The sequence below is a fragment of the Centroberyx affinis genome, unplaced genomic scaffold, assembly GCF_046629955.1.
Source record: "Centroberyx affinis isolate AG114_WGS23_722 - 3 ecotype Tasmania unplaced genomic scaffold, CSIRO-AGI_Caff_v1 ptg003165l_1, whole genome shotgun sequence".
In the NCBI taxonomy this organism is placed as follows: Eukaryota; Metazoa; Chordata; class Actinopteri; order Beryciformes; family Berycidae; genus Centroberyx; species Centroberyx affinis.
The window spans coordinates 16,892-34,304 of NW_027281218.1; the positions used below are offsets into that span (position 1 = coordinate 16,892).

General features: G+C 43.4%; 1 protein-coding gene across 1 annotated transcript in view; it reads right to left on the bottom strand.

Annotated features, from left to right (window-relative positions):
- Positions 1 to 228: 228 nt before the first annotated feature.
- Positions 229 to 17,413, bottom strand: part of LOC139659936 (rap guanine nucleotide exchange factor 2-like) — a 67,848-nt gene continuing 50,663 nt past the window's right edge. Inside the window, exons 15-27 of the mRNA XM_071537958.1 lie at positions 16,767 to 16,924; positions 15,070 to 15,310; positions 14,341 to 14,724; positions 13,770 to 13,981; positions 13,236 to 13,359; positions 12,740 to 12,763; positions 11,250 to 11,473; positions 10,634 to 10,801; positions 9,973 to 10,122; positions 7,230 to 7,431; positions 5,930 to 6,462; positions 4,927 to 5,217; positions 229 to 3,275 (exon numbers count right to left, since the gene is read on the bottom strand). Of these exons, the coding sequence (XP_071394059.1) occupies positions 3,250 to 3,275; positions 4,927 to 5,217; positions 5,930 to 6,462; positions 7,230 to 7,431; positions 9,973 to 10,122; positions 10,634 to 10,801; positions 11,250 to 11,473; positions 12,740 to 12,763; positions 13,236 to 13,359; positions 13,770 to 13,981; positions 14,341 to 14,724; positions 15,070 to 15,310; positions 16,767 to 16,924 (2,737 nt within the window). The 3' untranslated portion in view covers positions 229 to 3,249. The remainder of the gene's footprint in view (positions 3,276 to 4,926; positions 5,218 to 5,929; positions 6,463 to 7,229; positions 7,432 to 9,972; positions 10,123 to 10,633; positions 10,802 to 11,249; positions 11,474 to 12,739; positions 12,764 to 13,235; positions 13,360 to 13,769; positions 13,982 to 14,340; positions 14,725 to 15,069; positions 15,311 to 16,766; positions 16,925 to 17,413) is intronic.

Below are 17,413 nucleotides of genomic sequence, written 5' to 3' on the forward strand. Positions count from 1 at the left end.
TTTTTGTATTAGGCCTGTTTGGTGGATTGTTACTGTGAGATATGAAATTGTCTTGTGAAATGAAATGGCAAACGATAAGACAAATGAGAGATGAGACTTCCACTATTCCCACAGCTCTGGATAATAAGATAATACAGAACAAGTTAATAAAAGCAAGGGGAGACTTAGATATTTTTTTATTAATTCTGACACACTGCTGTCAGATAGAAAAGAACGAGTTACACATTTCAAGTTGCTTCCATGACTTGTGCAAACACTAGACGGTGTCTGGGAAAAATCTCTGAAGGAAAAAGGAATCTGAAAAGAAAGACGTCAAAATGCAGAGGAAAGAAAATAAGTGCATTTAAACCTAGGTGTTGATTCTTTATGCGGTATTTATTGATTCCCAGCTTCATATAAACTGGATGTTGAGGCATAAACATAGTACATTTGAACAAAAATATAACCAATATTTACAATTATTGTATTAAAAATACAAAAAAACAACTGATACATACTCCACCAATTGTCTTTTTAAAAGACATACAGGTCAAAGTAGTACAAGAAAGAATGAGGAAAAAAAGGTCATCACCAGCTAAATGTACATTTCTCACTGACATCACACATCAAACGGAGTAGCAGTTCTACCTACTACACTTATCTTTACGCTTGTACATTTTTGTGCAACTTTTTGTTTTTCGAAGTAGGACTCGGCCCGCTAATATGCACATTATCTTCAAAGAATTCAATGAAAGTGAATGATGCATGTCACCACTGTATTACAAACGCATTATCGACAATCTATCTGCAGCCATTACAAAAAAATTACAATAACAAAAAACCCATGAAATTATTAGTGTGTAGTTACAGAACACAGTGGAAAACACTGCACTCATTCATCTTTTTTTCTCAGTCTATAGTTTCCAAGACTGATCAATGTGATCAGTGCGACTCAGTGATAGAAGAAAAAAAAAAGAAAAAAAAAAAAAAGAAAATGACTCAAAAGTGACTTTTTCACAATTTGATTTCTCATCATTCTGATTGGCAGCCTTGAAAAATTCATTATTTTTTATATTTATCAGCTTCTCCACCGGAGTCAAAGGAAAAAAACAACAAAAAACAACAACCATAAATCAAAACATTTTCTTCAGTCAATTCCATTGATGTCGAGATATTGTGGAAAACTGGATGCACTATGCAGGCATTAGTAATATACACACAGCATCCACTGAGCTGATATCTGTAACAGTTGAAAAGAGTTCTGTCATCTGTAATGAAGAGGATGAATCTACAAGCACAGTAGCAGAGTGAGAGGTGCAGAGTCGCTCTATCTGTTAACATGAGAGCCTAGTGGAGGAGATCTACTGCGCTGCACCACTGAACCGTCTGATGACACACTGCAAAAAACACCCATGTTAATCTTCATCTTGTACTGAGTCTTGAAATAATTGAATAAAAAAAAATCGGGGACAATATGTTAAAATAAGGCAGATCACTCCACTATTATCAATATTACTCCACTTGATTCATTCAAGAACATTCTTGAAACAAGTTGATTTGTACTGGGACCACCCATGCACAAAAATGTATGCAATCATGGCATGGTAAGGCGCTTTGGACAAAAGCAATATTTTTAATTTGTGTTGAGAAAAAACATGATTTTAAGACTCAATACAAGATTAAATCACTTGTAAAGGTGGATATTTAAAGCTACACTAGGCAACTTTGCACACTGGCGGCTCCAAATGGCAGCGAGAGGCAACTAAAGTTTGAACTTCAACACCCAGAAATCATGTAACATGTCGTCAGTAAACTGCACACAGCACGCTCATGTTTACCAACCCGGCCGGTCTGTGATGCTTTATACCAAAGGAAACCAAAGTAACAAAAGGCAAATTTCACTCTTAAGTTTCGATTCAACACCTTCAGTGTCCATACCCAACACCAGAATTTGATTTGAGAAAATAGGGCAAATCTATAGGAGGATGGGACGCTCTTCTCTGTTGCAGCCCCACTTTGTGATTTAGTGTGATAAGATGGCCTAGTGTATTGCCCAGTGTAGCTTTAATGCACTGTAGAGACCAACATGATGGAAACCTAAACGTTTGTTCAGTTTAAAGTGGGTGGTCAATCACCTCTGTGCTTCTTCTTTCATATTACCTTCAGAATAGTAATAAAAAACAGGATGCTGCTGCTCACATTTGATACAACAGCTAGCAATAGGATGATGAAAAGAATTTGATATAACCAGACAAGCTCCCAGGTAAAACGACAGTAATGTCAGATATGGTTAACTCCGACTCCTCCTCGCCGTAGACGAAGAAGACTGCTGTCCAGGCCAAACGTCTGGAAACATCTAAGATTGTGCTCAAAGTGCCATTTTTAGAACTGAATTGTGTTTGTGTGTATGTATTGGTACATTGTGTGTGTGTGTATGTGTGTGTGTGTATATGTCAGTACATTGTGTGCATGTTGGTTTCCCCTACTGAGCCCTCCTCCTAGCTTTGATTTGAACCAACACTAAATAATCTTTCACATGTGAAACATGAGATAATACTGGATTTGCGGTTAAAACACTCAACAGCAGATGGTTGTTTTAGTCCAGGCAGAGAAATGGGCTGACTCGGTTTCTCTTTTCGGCCCCAGAGTGCAATTATTCAAAGACAGACCCACCCCCCAACAAAAAAATCTAGCGGGAAGTTGAAAATTAAGAGTCAGGTCGACCATGGTCTCTCTGTTTTTAAACAATAGTCTGTTTTGATCTTGTTTTTTTATAAAGTAGAAAATGAGAAAGTGCAGATGAAGCTCAACACGTCATGATGCTGTTGTGTTAACAGGTGGGCTTGGGATTTTGTCTGGGGTGGGCGGGGCCCGTTGCTAACGGCAACATCTATGTGGTTTTGTGTGTACAGTATGTGTGTTGCGCGCCACTGGCTGGGGAATCCCCAGCGCAAATTAGGTTTTTGTAGTCTTTTTCCAAAGTGCCAGGCATTTTGTCATCGTCTTTGACCTTCTCTCCATCTCCTCTTCTTCTTCTTCACAGTATTTTTTGCATGCAGGGTCATTCAACCCCCCATGATGCTTTAAGGCAGGGGAGGGAGACGAGCAGAGAAATCCACCAATCAGGAGGGAGAGCCAGGTGGAGGAGGCAGGCACGTACGTAACTGATGATGAGTCTATTGGTCTGTCTATCTGTCAGTCTCTTTAGTCCTGCCCACCCCAAGTGAGGGGGGCTTCAAGTTACTGCAAAAGGACATCCAGTCTTGTCTCTCAGACCGCTGACACCTGTTCATCCTCTGCAAAGAGAAAGGGGAGAAAGAAAATCATTGGTTACTATGGAAGTGGACGAGCAAGCGGAGCTGAAAGAAGCTGAAGACTTACCATACAGAGGATAACCAAAAACTTTGAGAGTAAGTTTGACAAGAAGCAAGTATTCACAGACACTTAAGAATTCTACACCAGCGGTTTTCAATCATGTGGTTTTCAATTTAAACCATCGTGACGAAGTCCAAACACTAAACACACCAAACACTACACCAGCTCATTTCAGTACTAATGCCAAGTTCATGTCACATGGGAAGAAGTGTAAGAACGGGATGACAGCTCCTTGCTACAACTGGGAAGAGTTCACGTGTTGAATAACTGAATCCAAATAATTTGTATTCATGAATTTAAAATCAGCCATAAACTAAGTGCAGCAGTCATTACTCAGTTTTTGTAAGTAGACTCAATTGCGATAATTTAGATTTTTATTGTCTTGGACTGCTCAACCATTGGCTGCAGTGTTTACTGCTTGTGTTTACACACTTCTGCAATTCCTGACGCCAAGTCGGAGATATCAGAGCCAACAAAAAAGTCCCATTTATCCTACTTGTAATTATCACTAGGAAGTTGATGAAGTTTTTTTTTTTCTTTTTTCCAGTAGGCAGGTTGTATTTATGGTTAATTCGATATGATATGAACGTGGCACACCTTCAACCAGAGAGGAGGAACCAATCAGTGAACTGAGCTGCTGTTGTGTTTGGCTGGAACAGGTCACAATGGCACATGATTGAAAACCACTTAAGGTACATAGATTTACTTATTTAGGGGCTTGCTTTGCCTTTGTGTGTTTTAAACTGGTTATGATCCATGGCTTGAAGCGTCCATATCAGCCTTGATAAGAATTTATAAAAAGCACTGAAACCTAAATGCAAAAAAAATCATCACTTTAACCAATCTATTTACTACATGACAGACATCTACACACATCTAGGTCATTCTGTGCAATACTGGGCAAACGGATATATATGAAAAGTGCTGCTACAGTGATACGGGCCCAATCCAAAGTCACTCTAGGCATGTCAGGTGCGTGCTAGTGCAGGAGAATGGAGGTGCATGTGTTCAAGCATTGAGCAGCTACATATGGGTGAGAGGATCCTAACAGCACTGTGCCTGCTGATGAATGTGATTTCGACACAGAGAGCGTGACAGTGAGAGAAAAAGAGAGAGAGAAGAGCAAAATGTCTGGTGGTGTAGAAATGGTGAGTTTCTGGTCCCAATCAGGATGACTCATGCATGATGACATGTTGCGGGTCAAAGGTAAAAGGGCTCCACTCCAAATTAACAATTCTCAATTCATGACTCAGAAATACCCATGTCTAAGTTTAAATTTGTATAAGTATTGATAGAGAATTGTAATTTGGAATGGGCCCCAATCCTGCTACTGTTGTGGGGAGTTTTGTGAAGAAATGGTCAGTCTCAGTCCACGTGTGTGTTTTCCTTTTGACATGCAGGTTCATTGGAGTGGAGGGGGACCTGATAAATTAGTCTTTACCTGCCTCGGGGAGAGGGGCCCTGCCTGTTAACCCCCGTACACACACTCTCATGGTCTGGGGGTCTCGGGTGTGTGCTGTGCCACTGGCTTTGGCTTCCTCAGAGCGACTAGTTTGGAAGACAAGGACTCACCCTCCTCTTCCTCCTCAGGCTCTTGCTCCTCGGCCGGCGAGCGCGTGCGGTGGAGGCCGCCCGCCCGCTGCTTGGCTCCCTGGTGGGCCTGGTGCGAGTCAGGCGACTGGGTGACCATGCGCGAGCGCTGCAGAGCCGTGGTGTAGTCTGGTGGCCGGCGGCCCGAGTGGGCTACCGTCGGCGTGGGAGCCGGCGGCCCCGGGTGCTGTCCTTCAGCGAGGTCAGAGATGGTCAGGGCGGTGTAGCCGGGCGGAGTCGGGGGAGGCTCACGGTAACGGCTCTCCTTCCGCGCTGTGGGGATGGAAGAGAAATGACTGTAAGATACAACGTAGTAGGTGATGATGAAGGCACTTGAAAAGGTTTTTGGAATATTATATCATATCTGTTAAAGACCCCGTGAAATGGCATCTTTTTACTTCCTTGATTCGATGCATTCCTGTTGAAACAGGATGTTGGGGCGGGGCATAATGCAGTGAGGGATCATTCAAAAATCTAAACCAATGGAGTATGAGTCAGGGAGAGAAAGGCAATTTTATTATTCAAATATTTTTATTGATTTTCACATATGTTGTGAGAAAGGCAATTATATTTGATGGGAGGGGTGTGGAGGTGTGGGACCTGATGGTTTTATTGGTTAGAAATTTATATTTACACCTACTAGCGCAGCATGATGTCACCATGAAAGACACTCTGTTTTCCAGAGAAGTAAATGTAATGGGAGTTCATTTCAGGCAAACTTTAAAAGGGGAACGGTTTTTACTGCCCCGTAGCACAAAATGACCATAATATATCTGGGGGGTTTGATAGGGTTATTGATCAATACTAATGACTCAACGATTACTTTGCCAGGTGCTCAAATTTCTGGCTTTCAGAAATCGCGTTATGACCTATATGCTGTTGTGGAAGAAAAACTCCCCACAATCCCAATGACCAAATATTTTTCCAATAAAAACCTGGCTCAAGAGCAACTAAAGCAACAGGCATGTGATGTGCAGTCACTCACAGATGAGGCCTTTCCCCCCAGCGGTGATGGGTGATGGGGACGGCCGGCCGTGCTGCTTGGCCTCCTCTGACCCGGTGGACGTGATGCTACTTGTCTCCGGGTCGGCGTTGACGTCCTTCCCTCCTCTCCTCTTGATGGTGCCCGTGTCGCCCTCAGAGTCCTCTCCCCAGTACGCCGCCGAGGACGAGGAGGAGCTAGCCGACGCCCAGCTCCCCCTGGCCTGGGCTGCCCACAGTCCGGCGGGCCCCCCTAGTAAGGCCTCGTGCCCCCCGGGTGGGAGCCCTCCGATGCCGCCGCCGCCTCCTCCGCCTCCCCCAAAGGCCAGCGTCTCCCAGCTGCGTCCCTGCTGCATGGTCTGGATGTTGTCGTGGGAACCGGAGGAGCAGGAAGTCCAGGAGCCGCGGCCGCTGTCTGCGGCGTCCAGGGAGACGCGATCACCCTGATCCTGAGTCAGCTCCTCTGAACTGGGTGAGGAGAGCACCGTGGGGCAGCCGGCGTAAAGGCCCCGGCAGTCCTGCATTGATGAATAGGACCTAAGGAGAGACAGTTGAGATACAGGGAGTCAAGGCTGTGGTATAGCAACAACGAAGATGAACTTGACCAAAATGCAAACACAGTCGAACACAGTGCCGCATACAAACACTTGCTGTGGCTTCGTATTGTTCTTTTAGTTACACTCCACTGCAGTGGGGGCGTATACGGATTAACCATACCTTAGAGAAACTGGAAATAGCAGTGACAAAAACGCTGAGAACAATAACAACGGCTGTAATGAAAGAGTGACAAAAGCAGCTCAGGGAATATGAGGATTTAGAAGCTGTTTGATTGGTCATAAGGCTGCAGATATCCTACATCCAGATATGATGTACAATTCAGTCACAACTACAGCTAGCCGAGCCTCCAAATGATACATTTTTGAAGAATTGACCATGGGATGTTGAGCACAGAGATGTAAACAAAGGCACTGAACTGGAAAAGTAAATGAAGATGGTTATCCACAAGGCGACACAACCAATCACGTGATATTAGACCAATTGCAAACAGTTGTGCAGTGTGTGAAAAATTCAACTTTTGCAAACGTGTCCTTTTGTCCATGCGAACCTGCCAAAATGTATTTTTGCAGCAAATATGCAGTGTCTTTTATAGTCTAGCTACTAATGAGTAATTGCACTGATAAAACACTGAAGTGATAAAAAATTATGCTAAGAGGAAACAAAAAATTTGATTTCTGCAGATGAGATTAGAAAAAAGGATCATAAAGAAATTCTCTCTTATTTGTTTGAGTATTGAGTGTTCCTACCCGAGGCTGTACTGGTCAGGGTCGGTGGTGGCTCGTCGTTCCAGCCGCGGCCCTCCGATGTGGGGGTCCCCGACTCCTCCAGAGTGACGCAGCCTCCTCTCCTCCTGGGCCATGTCGAAGGAGGAGTTACTGACCAGGCTGGAGCGAGAGGAGATCTCACTGTGACCCGAGTCCGAGTAGGCGTCTCCCATCCTGGGGTAGCCTGGAGAAGAAGTGGGGATGGAGGGTATATTAATGTACTGACACTGAGCATAAAAAAGGTACACTACCAGTCAAAAGTTTGGACACATCTGATTGAATGTACTATGTTTTTTATTATCTTAAATCCATTTTGATCTAAAGGCTTATGCTTAAATGCCTGAAATTTGTTTCTTAGACAAATATAAATAGTGCAGTTGATGCCTATGTATGAATTTCTTTCCAAAGCCTTTGTGGCTACTTTTGGTCGCTGCATAATTCCATTTGTGTTATTTCACAGTTTTGATGTCTTTACTGTTATTCTAAAATGTGGAAAGTAGTAAAAATAAAGTGTAAGTGCTAATATAAAGGCAATTTTAATTCTGATAATTTGGAAATTAGCGTTAACATCTACTGTATGACCTACAGATACATTATTAGAAGAAAAAAAAATAATATCTAGTATATACACTACTACATCAAAACAAATCCATAAAAAGAAAGGAATGAGAAAGCCCTAAGATGCCCCCTGTAAATTCTGAGCATGACTCAGCCACATTCCCACACAAAACTCCAGTCCCGGGGGTGTAATATCAAAATGACTGACAGCTTGCAGCAGGCCAGTTTTTTAACTCTAGAATTTTGTGTTAGGCCACCATAAATCATCTGTAATTCAAGTCTCTTATCGCAGTCTGGGGACAATCATTTTAAACTGGGGCACCACACAGACCGCAGAGATAATTGTAGAGCACTATTTCCAAGTTAGCCAACCAGCACTTTTCAGATGCGTGCATTAGATTCTTACTGACTTGACTGAAACAGCAGACTGCTACGACAGTCAGGCTTTCAATGCAGGTCTGGAGACTAAGGAAAAGTTTGGATGATAAATTTGATTACTTCCAGGTCTTGAAGAGATTGGGAATTACACAACAAAGTCTGAAAAAGTATGGATCCTTTTTTTTTTTACAGTCCATTACTACACATTTTTTCTAGTTATAGGCGTCTGTCATTTCACATATTGAGGCATTTGTTGCAGCTCAGCTATGGAGTGTAATAGCGGTGGTCATATTTCCCAGCCACTATCAACATAAATCACACTGATAACCTCCAGTCCAGAAATGTAAGTCTGGAAAAGGTTTTAAATGAAAATGTGTAGGAAGCTTAAACACTATTCAGACAGACTATATGTGAGTGGAGCAGGCAGGAGTCAGAGGAAACGGGTGTGAGTGTGTATTGATGTGACTGTCAGGACTAGCCACGACTGGGTGACACAGTAGCAATTAAACTAAGGCAAGAGGGGAAACGCATCAACCCATGACAGCCTTTAGAGCAATTTGATACATTTTTGATACTTGCCACTGAGGTTTAAGTGAACCTTTCTGGCTCAAATCAGACCAGTCTTAATATTTATACAGCAGAAAGTCGATATCAAACTGGTCAAACTAGTGTGTTAAAGTAATAAATCCTGACATTTTCATATAAAAATTTCCGTTTTGCTACTTTGTGTTATATCAATCAGCAAACATGTTGCTTCCGTTTGCGGATTGATATAACACAATAGTGATTCAACCTATCCCCAGTTGTCAGGTAGGTCTAGAGAAAAATCCTCTGGTGCACAAGTGATGCGTTTTACGTTACTGGAAGCAGTAACAGTGGTTTGTTTGGAATGAACAGAAGAAGAACTGGGTAGTTGGCATGAGCAGCAATAGCCACCATGGCTGAACAGACAAAGAGAACAGCGCCACCTACAGAAACGCAAACTTCATCAACAGAAAATCCCATGGAAAAAAAAGACATCATATCACTCGTGGCGCTACTTGATTGCCTGTGATCTCTGCGAAGCGCAGTGCCGAAACACTACAGCGATGACCACTTAGCACCAAAGATGTTGCCAAAATCAAACAACAAGAATCTTGTGGATTACCACTTAAAAGACCGGTCCTAAGGCTTAGATTAGTTCTGTCTACAGCCAGGCTGGTTTCAGTTTACCAGTGGCTGCTGTGGTTTTAGAGGGGAACGGCACATTCCTGACCCTGTGGCCTGCCAGAGTCCACAACACTGAGTGAGGCAAAGATGTCACAGGAGGCTCAGGAGGCTCAGTGCACAGCGATACCTTCTGGAGTGGAGCTGTGTGAGAGTTGGGTGGCCTAGGTGCTGCTGCCAGTTTGGGAGAGGCAGTGTGATTTTGGCAGCATTTTACAGGAATTTGCCAAACCGTTGTCATTGCCCTTGTGATCATTTGGAAGTCACTGCTAGAGAGATACATGTCCAGCTGACTTAAGTCAGATCAACACTTTACCCCTACACAATAGTTACACCTACACCATTTTATGGATATGTGGCTGAATTTGGTATGAAGCACTTTAAAGGTCTGGGACAACGGGGAATAAATACTTTGAGTGAGTCTTATTTTGGAAAAAGAATATCTGTGTGTTAGCACAGTACTGTTTGAAAGGTAGACATATTACAATGTAATACATGTTGGCAACCACCAGATGGTGTCTGCAACACACCGAAGAGGGAAGGAGCTTGGAGAGGAGTGTCAGAGGGAGGATTATTGGCTTACCCTTCTTGGGCGAGCTTTGGGGGGAGGTGGGAGGGGAGGAGAGCTGGGAGGAGGCGTTGGACACCGTGTCCTCTGGCTGCCTCCGGTGCCTGTCGCTCGCCTCCTCCGACAGAGACAGGATCTTCTTCAGAGACTGGGGGGAACTGGTGCCTGTGGACATTTGCAGGCAGATGAGCAGAATTAGCATTAGCAAGGCTGCCATTCCCTGTGGGGTGTTGGGATGCTAGGCTGCATTGTCTGGGTTTTTGCATTTGCACATTGCCAGACAGCCAATAGGTGGCACCACTGTCACAGAGAAAGGAAAGGGAGTGTCATGGTGGCTTTTCTATTGTCTGCAAATAAAGGACGATGACAAGAAAATAGGTAATGGTGGCATGTGGCAGAACATTTTAACATGAAAGATTTATACAGGCTTCTTCCCTTATTCCATTATAACACCTCTATACAATATTATTAATAACAGTGTTATTTGTATTTGGTCTCTTTGTATAGGGACAGATAATGAATAAATAATGAAAGTAATAATGAAATATAAGCAGTCAAGACAAGTAGAATTCAGTCACAACTATAGCTAGGACAGCTATTGTTGGACATTTTACAATACCAAAACCAATAATTCTGATAATTCAAACTCTGTACTAGTTCTTGATCTTAATCTTACCAAAAGGCGGCAGATCCTTGACGGGCACTTTCTTTCTGGATGGGTAGAGGGCCACGGCGGGGACCTGGAGGGCCTGGTTGCCTTTGGCCAGCTGGCCCCTCTGTTGGCTGGCAGCTCTGGACACTACTGGAGAAGTGTCTGGTCTTTTCCCACTGGCATTCTTGGGCACTGAGATGGGTGAATAAGAGTCAGCCATTTGCCATTACCAAGTTACATTTATATTTTATATTTTTAAGCTTTTAACAGGTTAATTAGCTGTTGATCCATAATGGTCATAACTTGGCCATAAATTGGCGCTGAGGGTGGCAGAGTGGCCTAGTGGTTCAGTCACAGGATCAATCCCTGCTACAGCCAATATGTCCTTATGCAATACAGTCCCTTCTTCTTCTTCTTCTTCAGTGGTTCCGACCTAGCTGCCTGTATGCTCTGATTCCTCTGGGGTAATGTGTACATGTGTACATGTGACATGTGACTGACTGTTGTCTAAACTCTCAATTTTAAATATTTCATGACATGATTTCTCTGCAATCACAGATGAACTGTATGAGTTTATCATATGTCTCATATTCACATATGTTATCTAATTTATGTGTGCCAAGCTATTTCACCAACTCACGTGTGCTGATGGAGGGTTCACACTGTAGTGAGAATGTCTGCAGGCTCTCCTCGTTCGTCTCCAGGCTGAGGTTGGACAGGTACTGTTTGACCTTCCTGGCCATCTGGGCGTCCTCGTAAAGCTTCTTGGCGTTCAGGAAGGAGCTGCGTCGCACGCGCTTCTTGTGCCCGCCGGTCTGGGTGACGTCGAGCACCGCCGCATTGGCGCTACCCTGGCTTAGAGACCTGGTCGCACACATGCACAACCACACAGAAATATGCACATTTGCAGACACGTATAAACACACAGAATAACGCACATTTGCAGGCACGCACATGCAGACACAGACAGGTAAACAGAGAGGGTGGAGGAAGAGCATCATCAATATGTTGTTTTAGGCCATGTGTATGCTTGTGTTCAAGGATAGCTGTATAGGTGGTACTACTGGGCTATGTAGACAGGGTGGTATTTTGACTGAGACATGCAGAGAGCAGCATTGGGCATTCCTCTCAGCTCCAGAACATTCCAGGCATTCCAGACAGCAGGAGGGTGGAGGGATGAGGGATGAGGGGAGGGGTGGGGAGGGGAGGGGAGGGAGGAGGGCTGTAGTCAGTTAGGAAACATGGGCAGTAGAAGGTGGGATTTTTACTAGTGTCACATGGTCATAGTTTACATTTCTGTGGCCTGAGTCAGGGTTGGTAGTAGTAAAAGTTTTGTTTGCACATGGTCTCAGCTGAATAGTACTCAGAGAACAGGCTTAAGTACAGTACTAGTCATTGAGAAGTCACATATGTGCGCATCAGTTGATATTTACGCCAGATTGCATTTCCACATGGTGCTCATGCCAGCGTGAGGACAGTTCCAAAAAATGTGTCTTCTGAATGACAGTGACTATCTCTGTTCTGCATGTTTCATAGTAGATGTTCTGTATGCACAATGCAGCCCCATTTGACCACAATTATGTAAAGCATGATAAAAACAAATACTGCTGTCGCAATGACTTCATATCAAGAGCCTCTGGCTGTCTGGAGGTTTGATATACAGATATAACCTCAAAGAGTGGTAAAATTCAGATAAACTGAAACGGCAAACAAAGAGTGAGCTGCATGCACTGTAAGTAAAACAGCGTATCAAAAATGGTCACCTTTGCTAATATAAAGCTTGAATCAATCATCATGAATATTTGCTGAATGTTTAGGATGTATGAACTGACTTGGAAATGAGAGAGGCACATAAGCACAGGTCTGATTTATGGTAGATTCAGACACATACAGTACAATGGTGTCACATGTTAAGGATGTCTTTGCAGAACGTTAAATATTTCAGCATGATGTTAGCAAAAGTGACCTTTGTTTCGTTCTATGCCATTTGGTGAGGGTCAGGCAGTGTTAGTGGGAGGGGTCAACTCAAACCGGTTAATGGAAACAAGGTTTCAGAAGAAGCACGCAAATTGGCAGAAAAAAAGGCCATGGTGCAGGGAGCGCAAAAGGTCGTGGGGTCACCAAACTTACCCTAAACTTCTCCATTTCTTCTTCCTACAGGGGGGCGCCATGAACAGAGAAGCATGGGGGCAAAGGGTGGATGAGTAGAGAGAGAAAGAGAGAAGGAGACAAGCTTAGGACAGGAGAGACCACCAAGATCACCAAAAGAGAAGCAATTCACCAAAGCACTTCACCCATGTGAGAGACAGATGAGAGGAAATCAAGTGGTAACAACGCCAGGAAAAGAGACATCATAGGACAAAGACACACTTTCACAGGAGCACTGTGCACATCTTATGCCAACGATGTGTATAGGGAAACAGTTGCCAGGGGAAACGATTGCCAGGGGGAACAGTTGCCGGGGGGGAACAGCTGCTTGAGAAAAAGCGTGATGCAGAAATCTTAACGAATCTATGTGAACTAACCCCGCAGAGTTTGGTTAGTCAGTGGAGTGCTGACTGGACCTACAGGAAAGGTGAAGGATTATTAGTCTGGAGTATGGTTGCACTTCCGGAAGGTTCCTTACCTGGTCCGGAACATGAGGGCCGGGTCCATGTTAACGGAGGCCATGCGACCGACATGGCGTATTTCTTTGGCAATCATCCTCAGCTTCTCAAAGTTCACTAGGCCGTCCACTTTAGAGTCATTGCCTGAGGAATGTGGGAGAGAGAGAGTGAATGCTACTAGCCAGGACAACAGAAAGAACAGAAATAAACTAACTACCTATAGATCCATATACACAGTGAAAAAACTGACCAATAACATGAAGAGTTTCACTCCATAAGGAGATATCCACCATTTTAAGAAAAGTGTCAGACTTATCAAATGACTGCCAACATGAAAGTAAAAGACATATACCATTTCAGTTACTGGCTATCTTAAGTTTTTGGTCTACAAAATCCTACCATTTTGGGGGTGGGATCATCTGTATTTGTTCTTATATGGGGAAATGAATATCAGGCAACAGGCATTTTCTCAAAATGGATAATGGATAGTGTTCTGTAATGAAACCCTTCATATGTGGATTAAGTTGGTGGATTTGCCCTTTAGCGGCATCTACCTTCGTGCAGGAAGGTGAGGTCCTTCTTGATGACGGGGAACAAGGGGATGATTGGTGGCTGGAGGTTCTGATTGTTGAGGACGTTTCGGTACTTGGCCATGTTCCTTGAGGGGTCGAAGAGGTCCTGCAGGTCCCCGAACAGTTTCTCGTACTTACTGGGTAGCTTCTCCCACGTCCCCCTCAGTCTGGAGACTGGAGCCAGGTTCAGACCACTGGAGGGAGGAACACATTTACCATGGTAAAGGAGAGATGGTCTTAGTTTAGCTCAGCTTTGTCTGGCTTTGTTCAGTTTATTTGCACAGTGATAAAATTAGAAATCAAGTGATAAAAAGAGTGCTAAGATGTGACAAAAAAAGAAATAATTTGAGCAGGTGTGACAAAAACCAGAGGGACTTGTAAGAACATCTCACATCAAAATGAACTAAAGGAAAAAAATAAACAACGGCTATACTAAGATGACAAGCAAAGACACAACTGAATTGAATAATAAGATATTAAACAAGATACAATACCATTTATTGTCTAAAAGCAAATTCAGTATGTAAAGCCAGCGCAGAATTCACTATCTCACCTGATGATGGCAAACATGGAGTTGAAGTTCTTGCACTCGCGGCAGTGCAGGGCGATCTTGATGAAGTGCTTGATGGTCTTCATGCGCTTGAGCTGGTTGGGCTCCCGCGTCACCTCTGTGGCCACCCAGAACGTCTCGTGGTTGATGGCCTCCTCGAAGCGCTTGAGGCTGGCCGAGCCCGTCTTGGAGCGCAGCTTGAACAGGTCGTCGATATATTCGGTGGGCTCGATGGCGCAGAAAAGCTCAAAAGCCCGCATGGAGAGCTGGGTGGCCACCTCCACCGTGCTGAGCTGCAACAGGGAGATCTGGCCTTCCCGCAGAAGGTCCTGGGCATCCTCGTCCGAACATAACGTCTCTGTCTCCATGTTGCTCTTCAGGTAGTATCTGGTGATAAGAGGAGAATGCAGTTGATGCTAACATGCACACAATTGCCTATCATGGCAATTAGGCTATATTATATAAGTCAGAGAAAAAGGGGAGTTGATTAGTGTGCACTACCTAGTCTTTTTCGAACATATTATTATTACTATTATAAAGTACAGTCTTTGCAAGTCATGCAAATTGTATATTTGTTTATTTGTACATGATCCAAATAAATCTACCTAATTGGACTGGATACATATGCCTCTCTTTTCAGAAACCCTGATGGATCGTAACTAATTACCCAAACAAAAGGAGGTGGTGGTTAGCACACCGAAACGTAGATATCAAGGCCGTACGCCATCTTACCTGCCACTCAGCTGAATCCTATCCGCCAGTTTAGAAAGCTGCTCTGGTAACCGCCTCTGTTTGATGACACCCTCCGGCGTGACGGACACCTCGCACAGTGAATAGGCTTCCGGTGCTGCAGTCAGGGCGAACTCCCTGATGGCCTGAGCCACCACCTCCTTCGCCGTGGTGTCCTTCCCGATCATGATGTATCGAGACTGCTGGTCCGCCTTGAACACTCGTAATACCTGGTCCGACATGTCTGGGGAACAGCAGAAAACACAGAATGCTTATTTTCGTCCAAGTAATTTTTGATCTTGTTTTGTTCAAGATTTACCAAAAACAGTGCCTTTCCAACGCCTTCACACTAACTTGGAGCAAAAACACCATCATCTTGGTGATGTCACCCCGTAAAACCTCATTCCCCATCATTTATTAATTAGACCACAAACACACAGTAGCTCCCTCACCAGATCATGTGACCCAAATAATCATTACAAAAACACAGATAATTGAAAGGACAGCAGTCAATGCAATACTGTTAGCTTTACTCAGTCAACGTTCACAAGCATGAATGCAAGCAGTCATTTACTGTGTCTATATTACATCAGCAAAACACAGCAGCTGATGAATGTTTTTAAAAATTAATGTACAAAGTTTTTGAGAGGCATAGAATTGAGCAGAGCAGAACGGTTGACAGAGGGGCTGACAGCGTTGACAAAGACGTGACTGTGCTGTAATCAGTCCAGTTAGATTTAAACCCCCAGGTGAGGCTAGTTAGGGCAGTTAGAAAATTTAACTCTTTAGAGCCTGCATGGAAACCCATTTCAGGTTTAGAGAAAGTATATGAGAGTAGAGGTTAGGCTAGGAGGAGAAGCAGAGTCATGGGCAGAGCAGAGCAGATACTTACTCAGTATGACTGGGGCTGGAAGAACACAAACAATGTGTGATGGATAACAGTTAATGAAATTAGAAATATAGACAACACATTTATACTACTGGCTCTGCATGGCTGACAGAATGGATACTATTCTATGATAGTACATCCTACAGGAAGGGCCGTTGTCAATGCACCCTCATGATAAGCCTTTTGAATAATCACTTTTTCTTTATGGAAGATCCATAGCACAATCTGAAAATCTGAGGTCCGTTTTATTCCAGTACTGAATTAAATCATCATTATATCATCCAAAAACTTAAATAATCTAGTTTGGGAGACAATTTAATCAGTCAGTGTTAATTATTTGAAATGGCAAGCCCAAATCTGTGCTAGCCTTCCTACCGACTCTATAAAATCCCCAAATAATCAATGTGACAAGCAATTTAATTGTGTATTCAGTCCTAAAATCTTAAATTTCTTAAAACTAGTGAAACTCTGCCCAGAGAACATTTCACTTGCAAATCAACAATGCATATACGATTGTTTCTATAATTTCCCTGAATCAAGTGATTTAATCCTGATACTAGTGGAGAGATTTGCCTTGATGCCAATGATATCAATTGTTTGAAGGAAATTCTCGAAACAAGTGAAACTGTATTGAAAACAAGTGAAATTATCTCACCCTAAATGGCAGATTTTTTTCTACTTATTTCAAGAAAAATAAGATTTTAAGACTCAAGAGATTAAATGATTTGTTAAACTGGACATTTCTTGTGATGTCATTGCCTCAATCTCCCCAGTCTTTGTCATCATGTCCACACAGCAGCTAAATACACACCAGGCTGGTTGTTGAAGTCGAGGATGCGGTGGTGAGACTGCAGTAGGTCTGGGTTTGAGGAGGAGAGGTTGCCACTGACAGGCAGAGCTGGTGGGATCTGTTTAGACTGCTTCATCCCCACGATGCTGTCATCTTGCGATTGGCCCACGCCAACGTCGCTATGGAAACAAGAGGGAGCGCATGGGAGGGGTAAGACAGCAGTTCTTTCGACAAAAGGCAGAGGGCGATATTTGTGTTGGGACGAGTTGGAAGCTGTGAGCATCTCTGGCTCTGCAATCCACACGATGTATTCCCACATAAAGCAAACCCACATTTCACACCTTATCTCGGTTGGCTTGAGGTATGACAGACTGATATCTGGGTCAGTGAACAGAAATAACAATGTGACACCTGTACCTAGCAGTAGAGGATTAAAAAACAAACCCAATGACACTCCATCTTACTTAGATGAGGACGTGCAATTAGGGAACTCATTAAAAACGCAACTGAAAACTCATTTTAATAAACTTGTTTTAACTGCCAATTTGTTTATGCAAGATTTATAAATTATATCCTTCCTATCAACCTAAATAACAAAGTGGGGCTGCAACAGAGAAGACTGTCACATCCCTCACTAATTGAGACCCTGTGGATTTGCCCTATTTGCC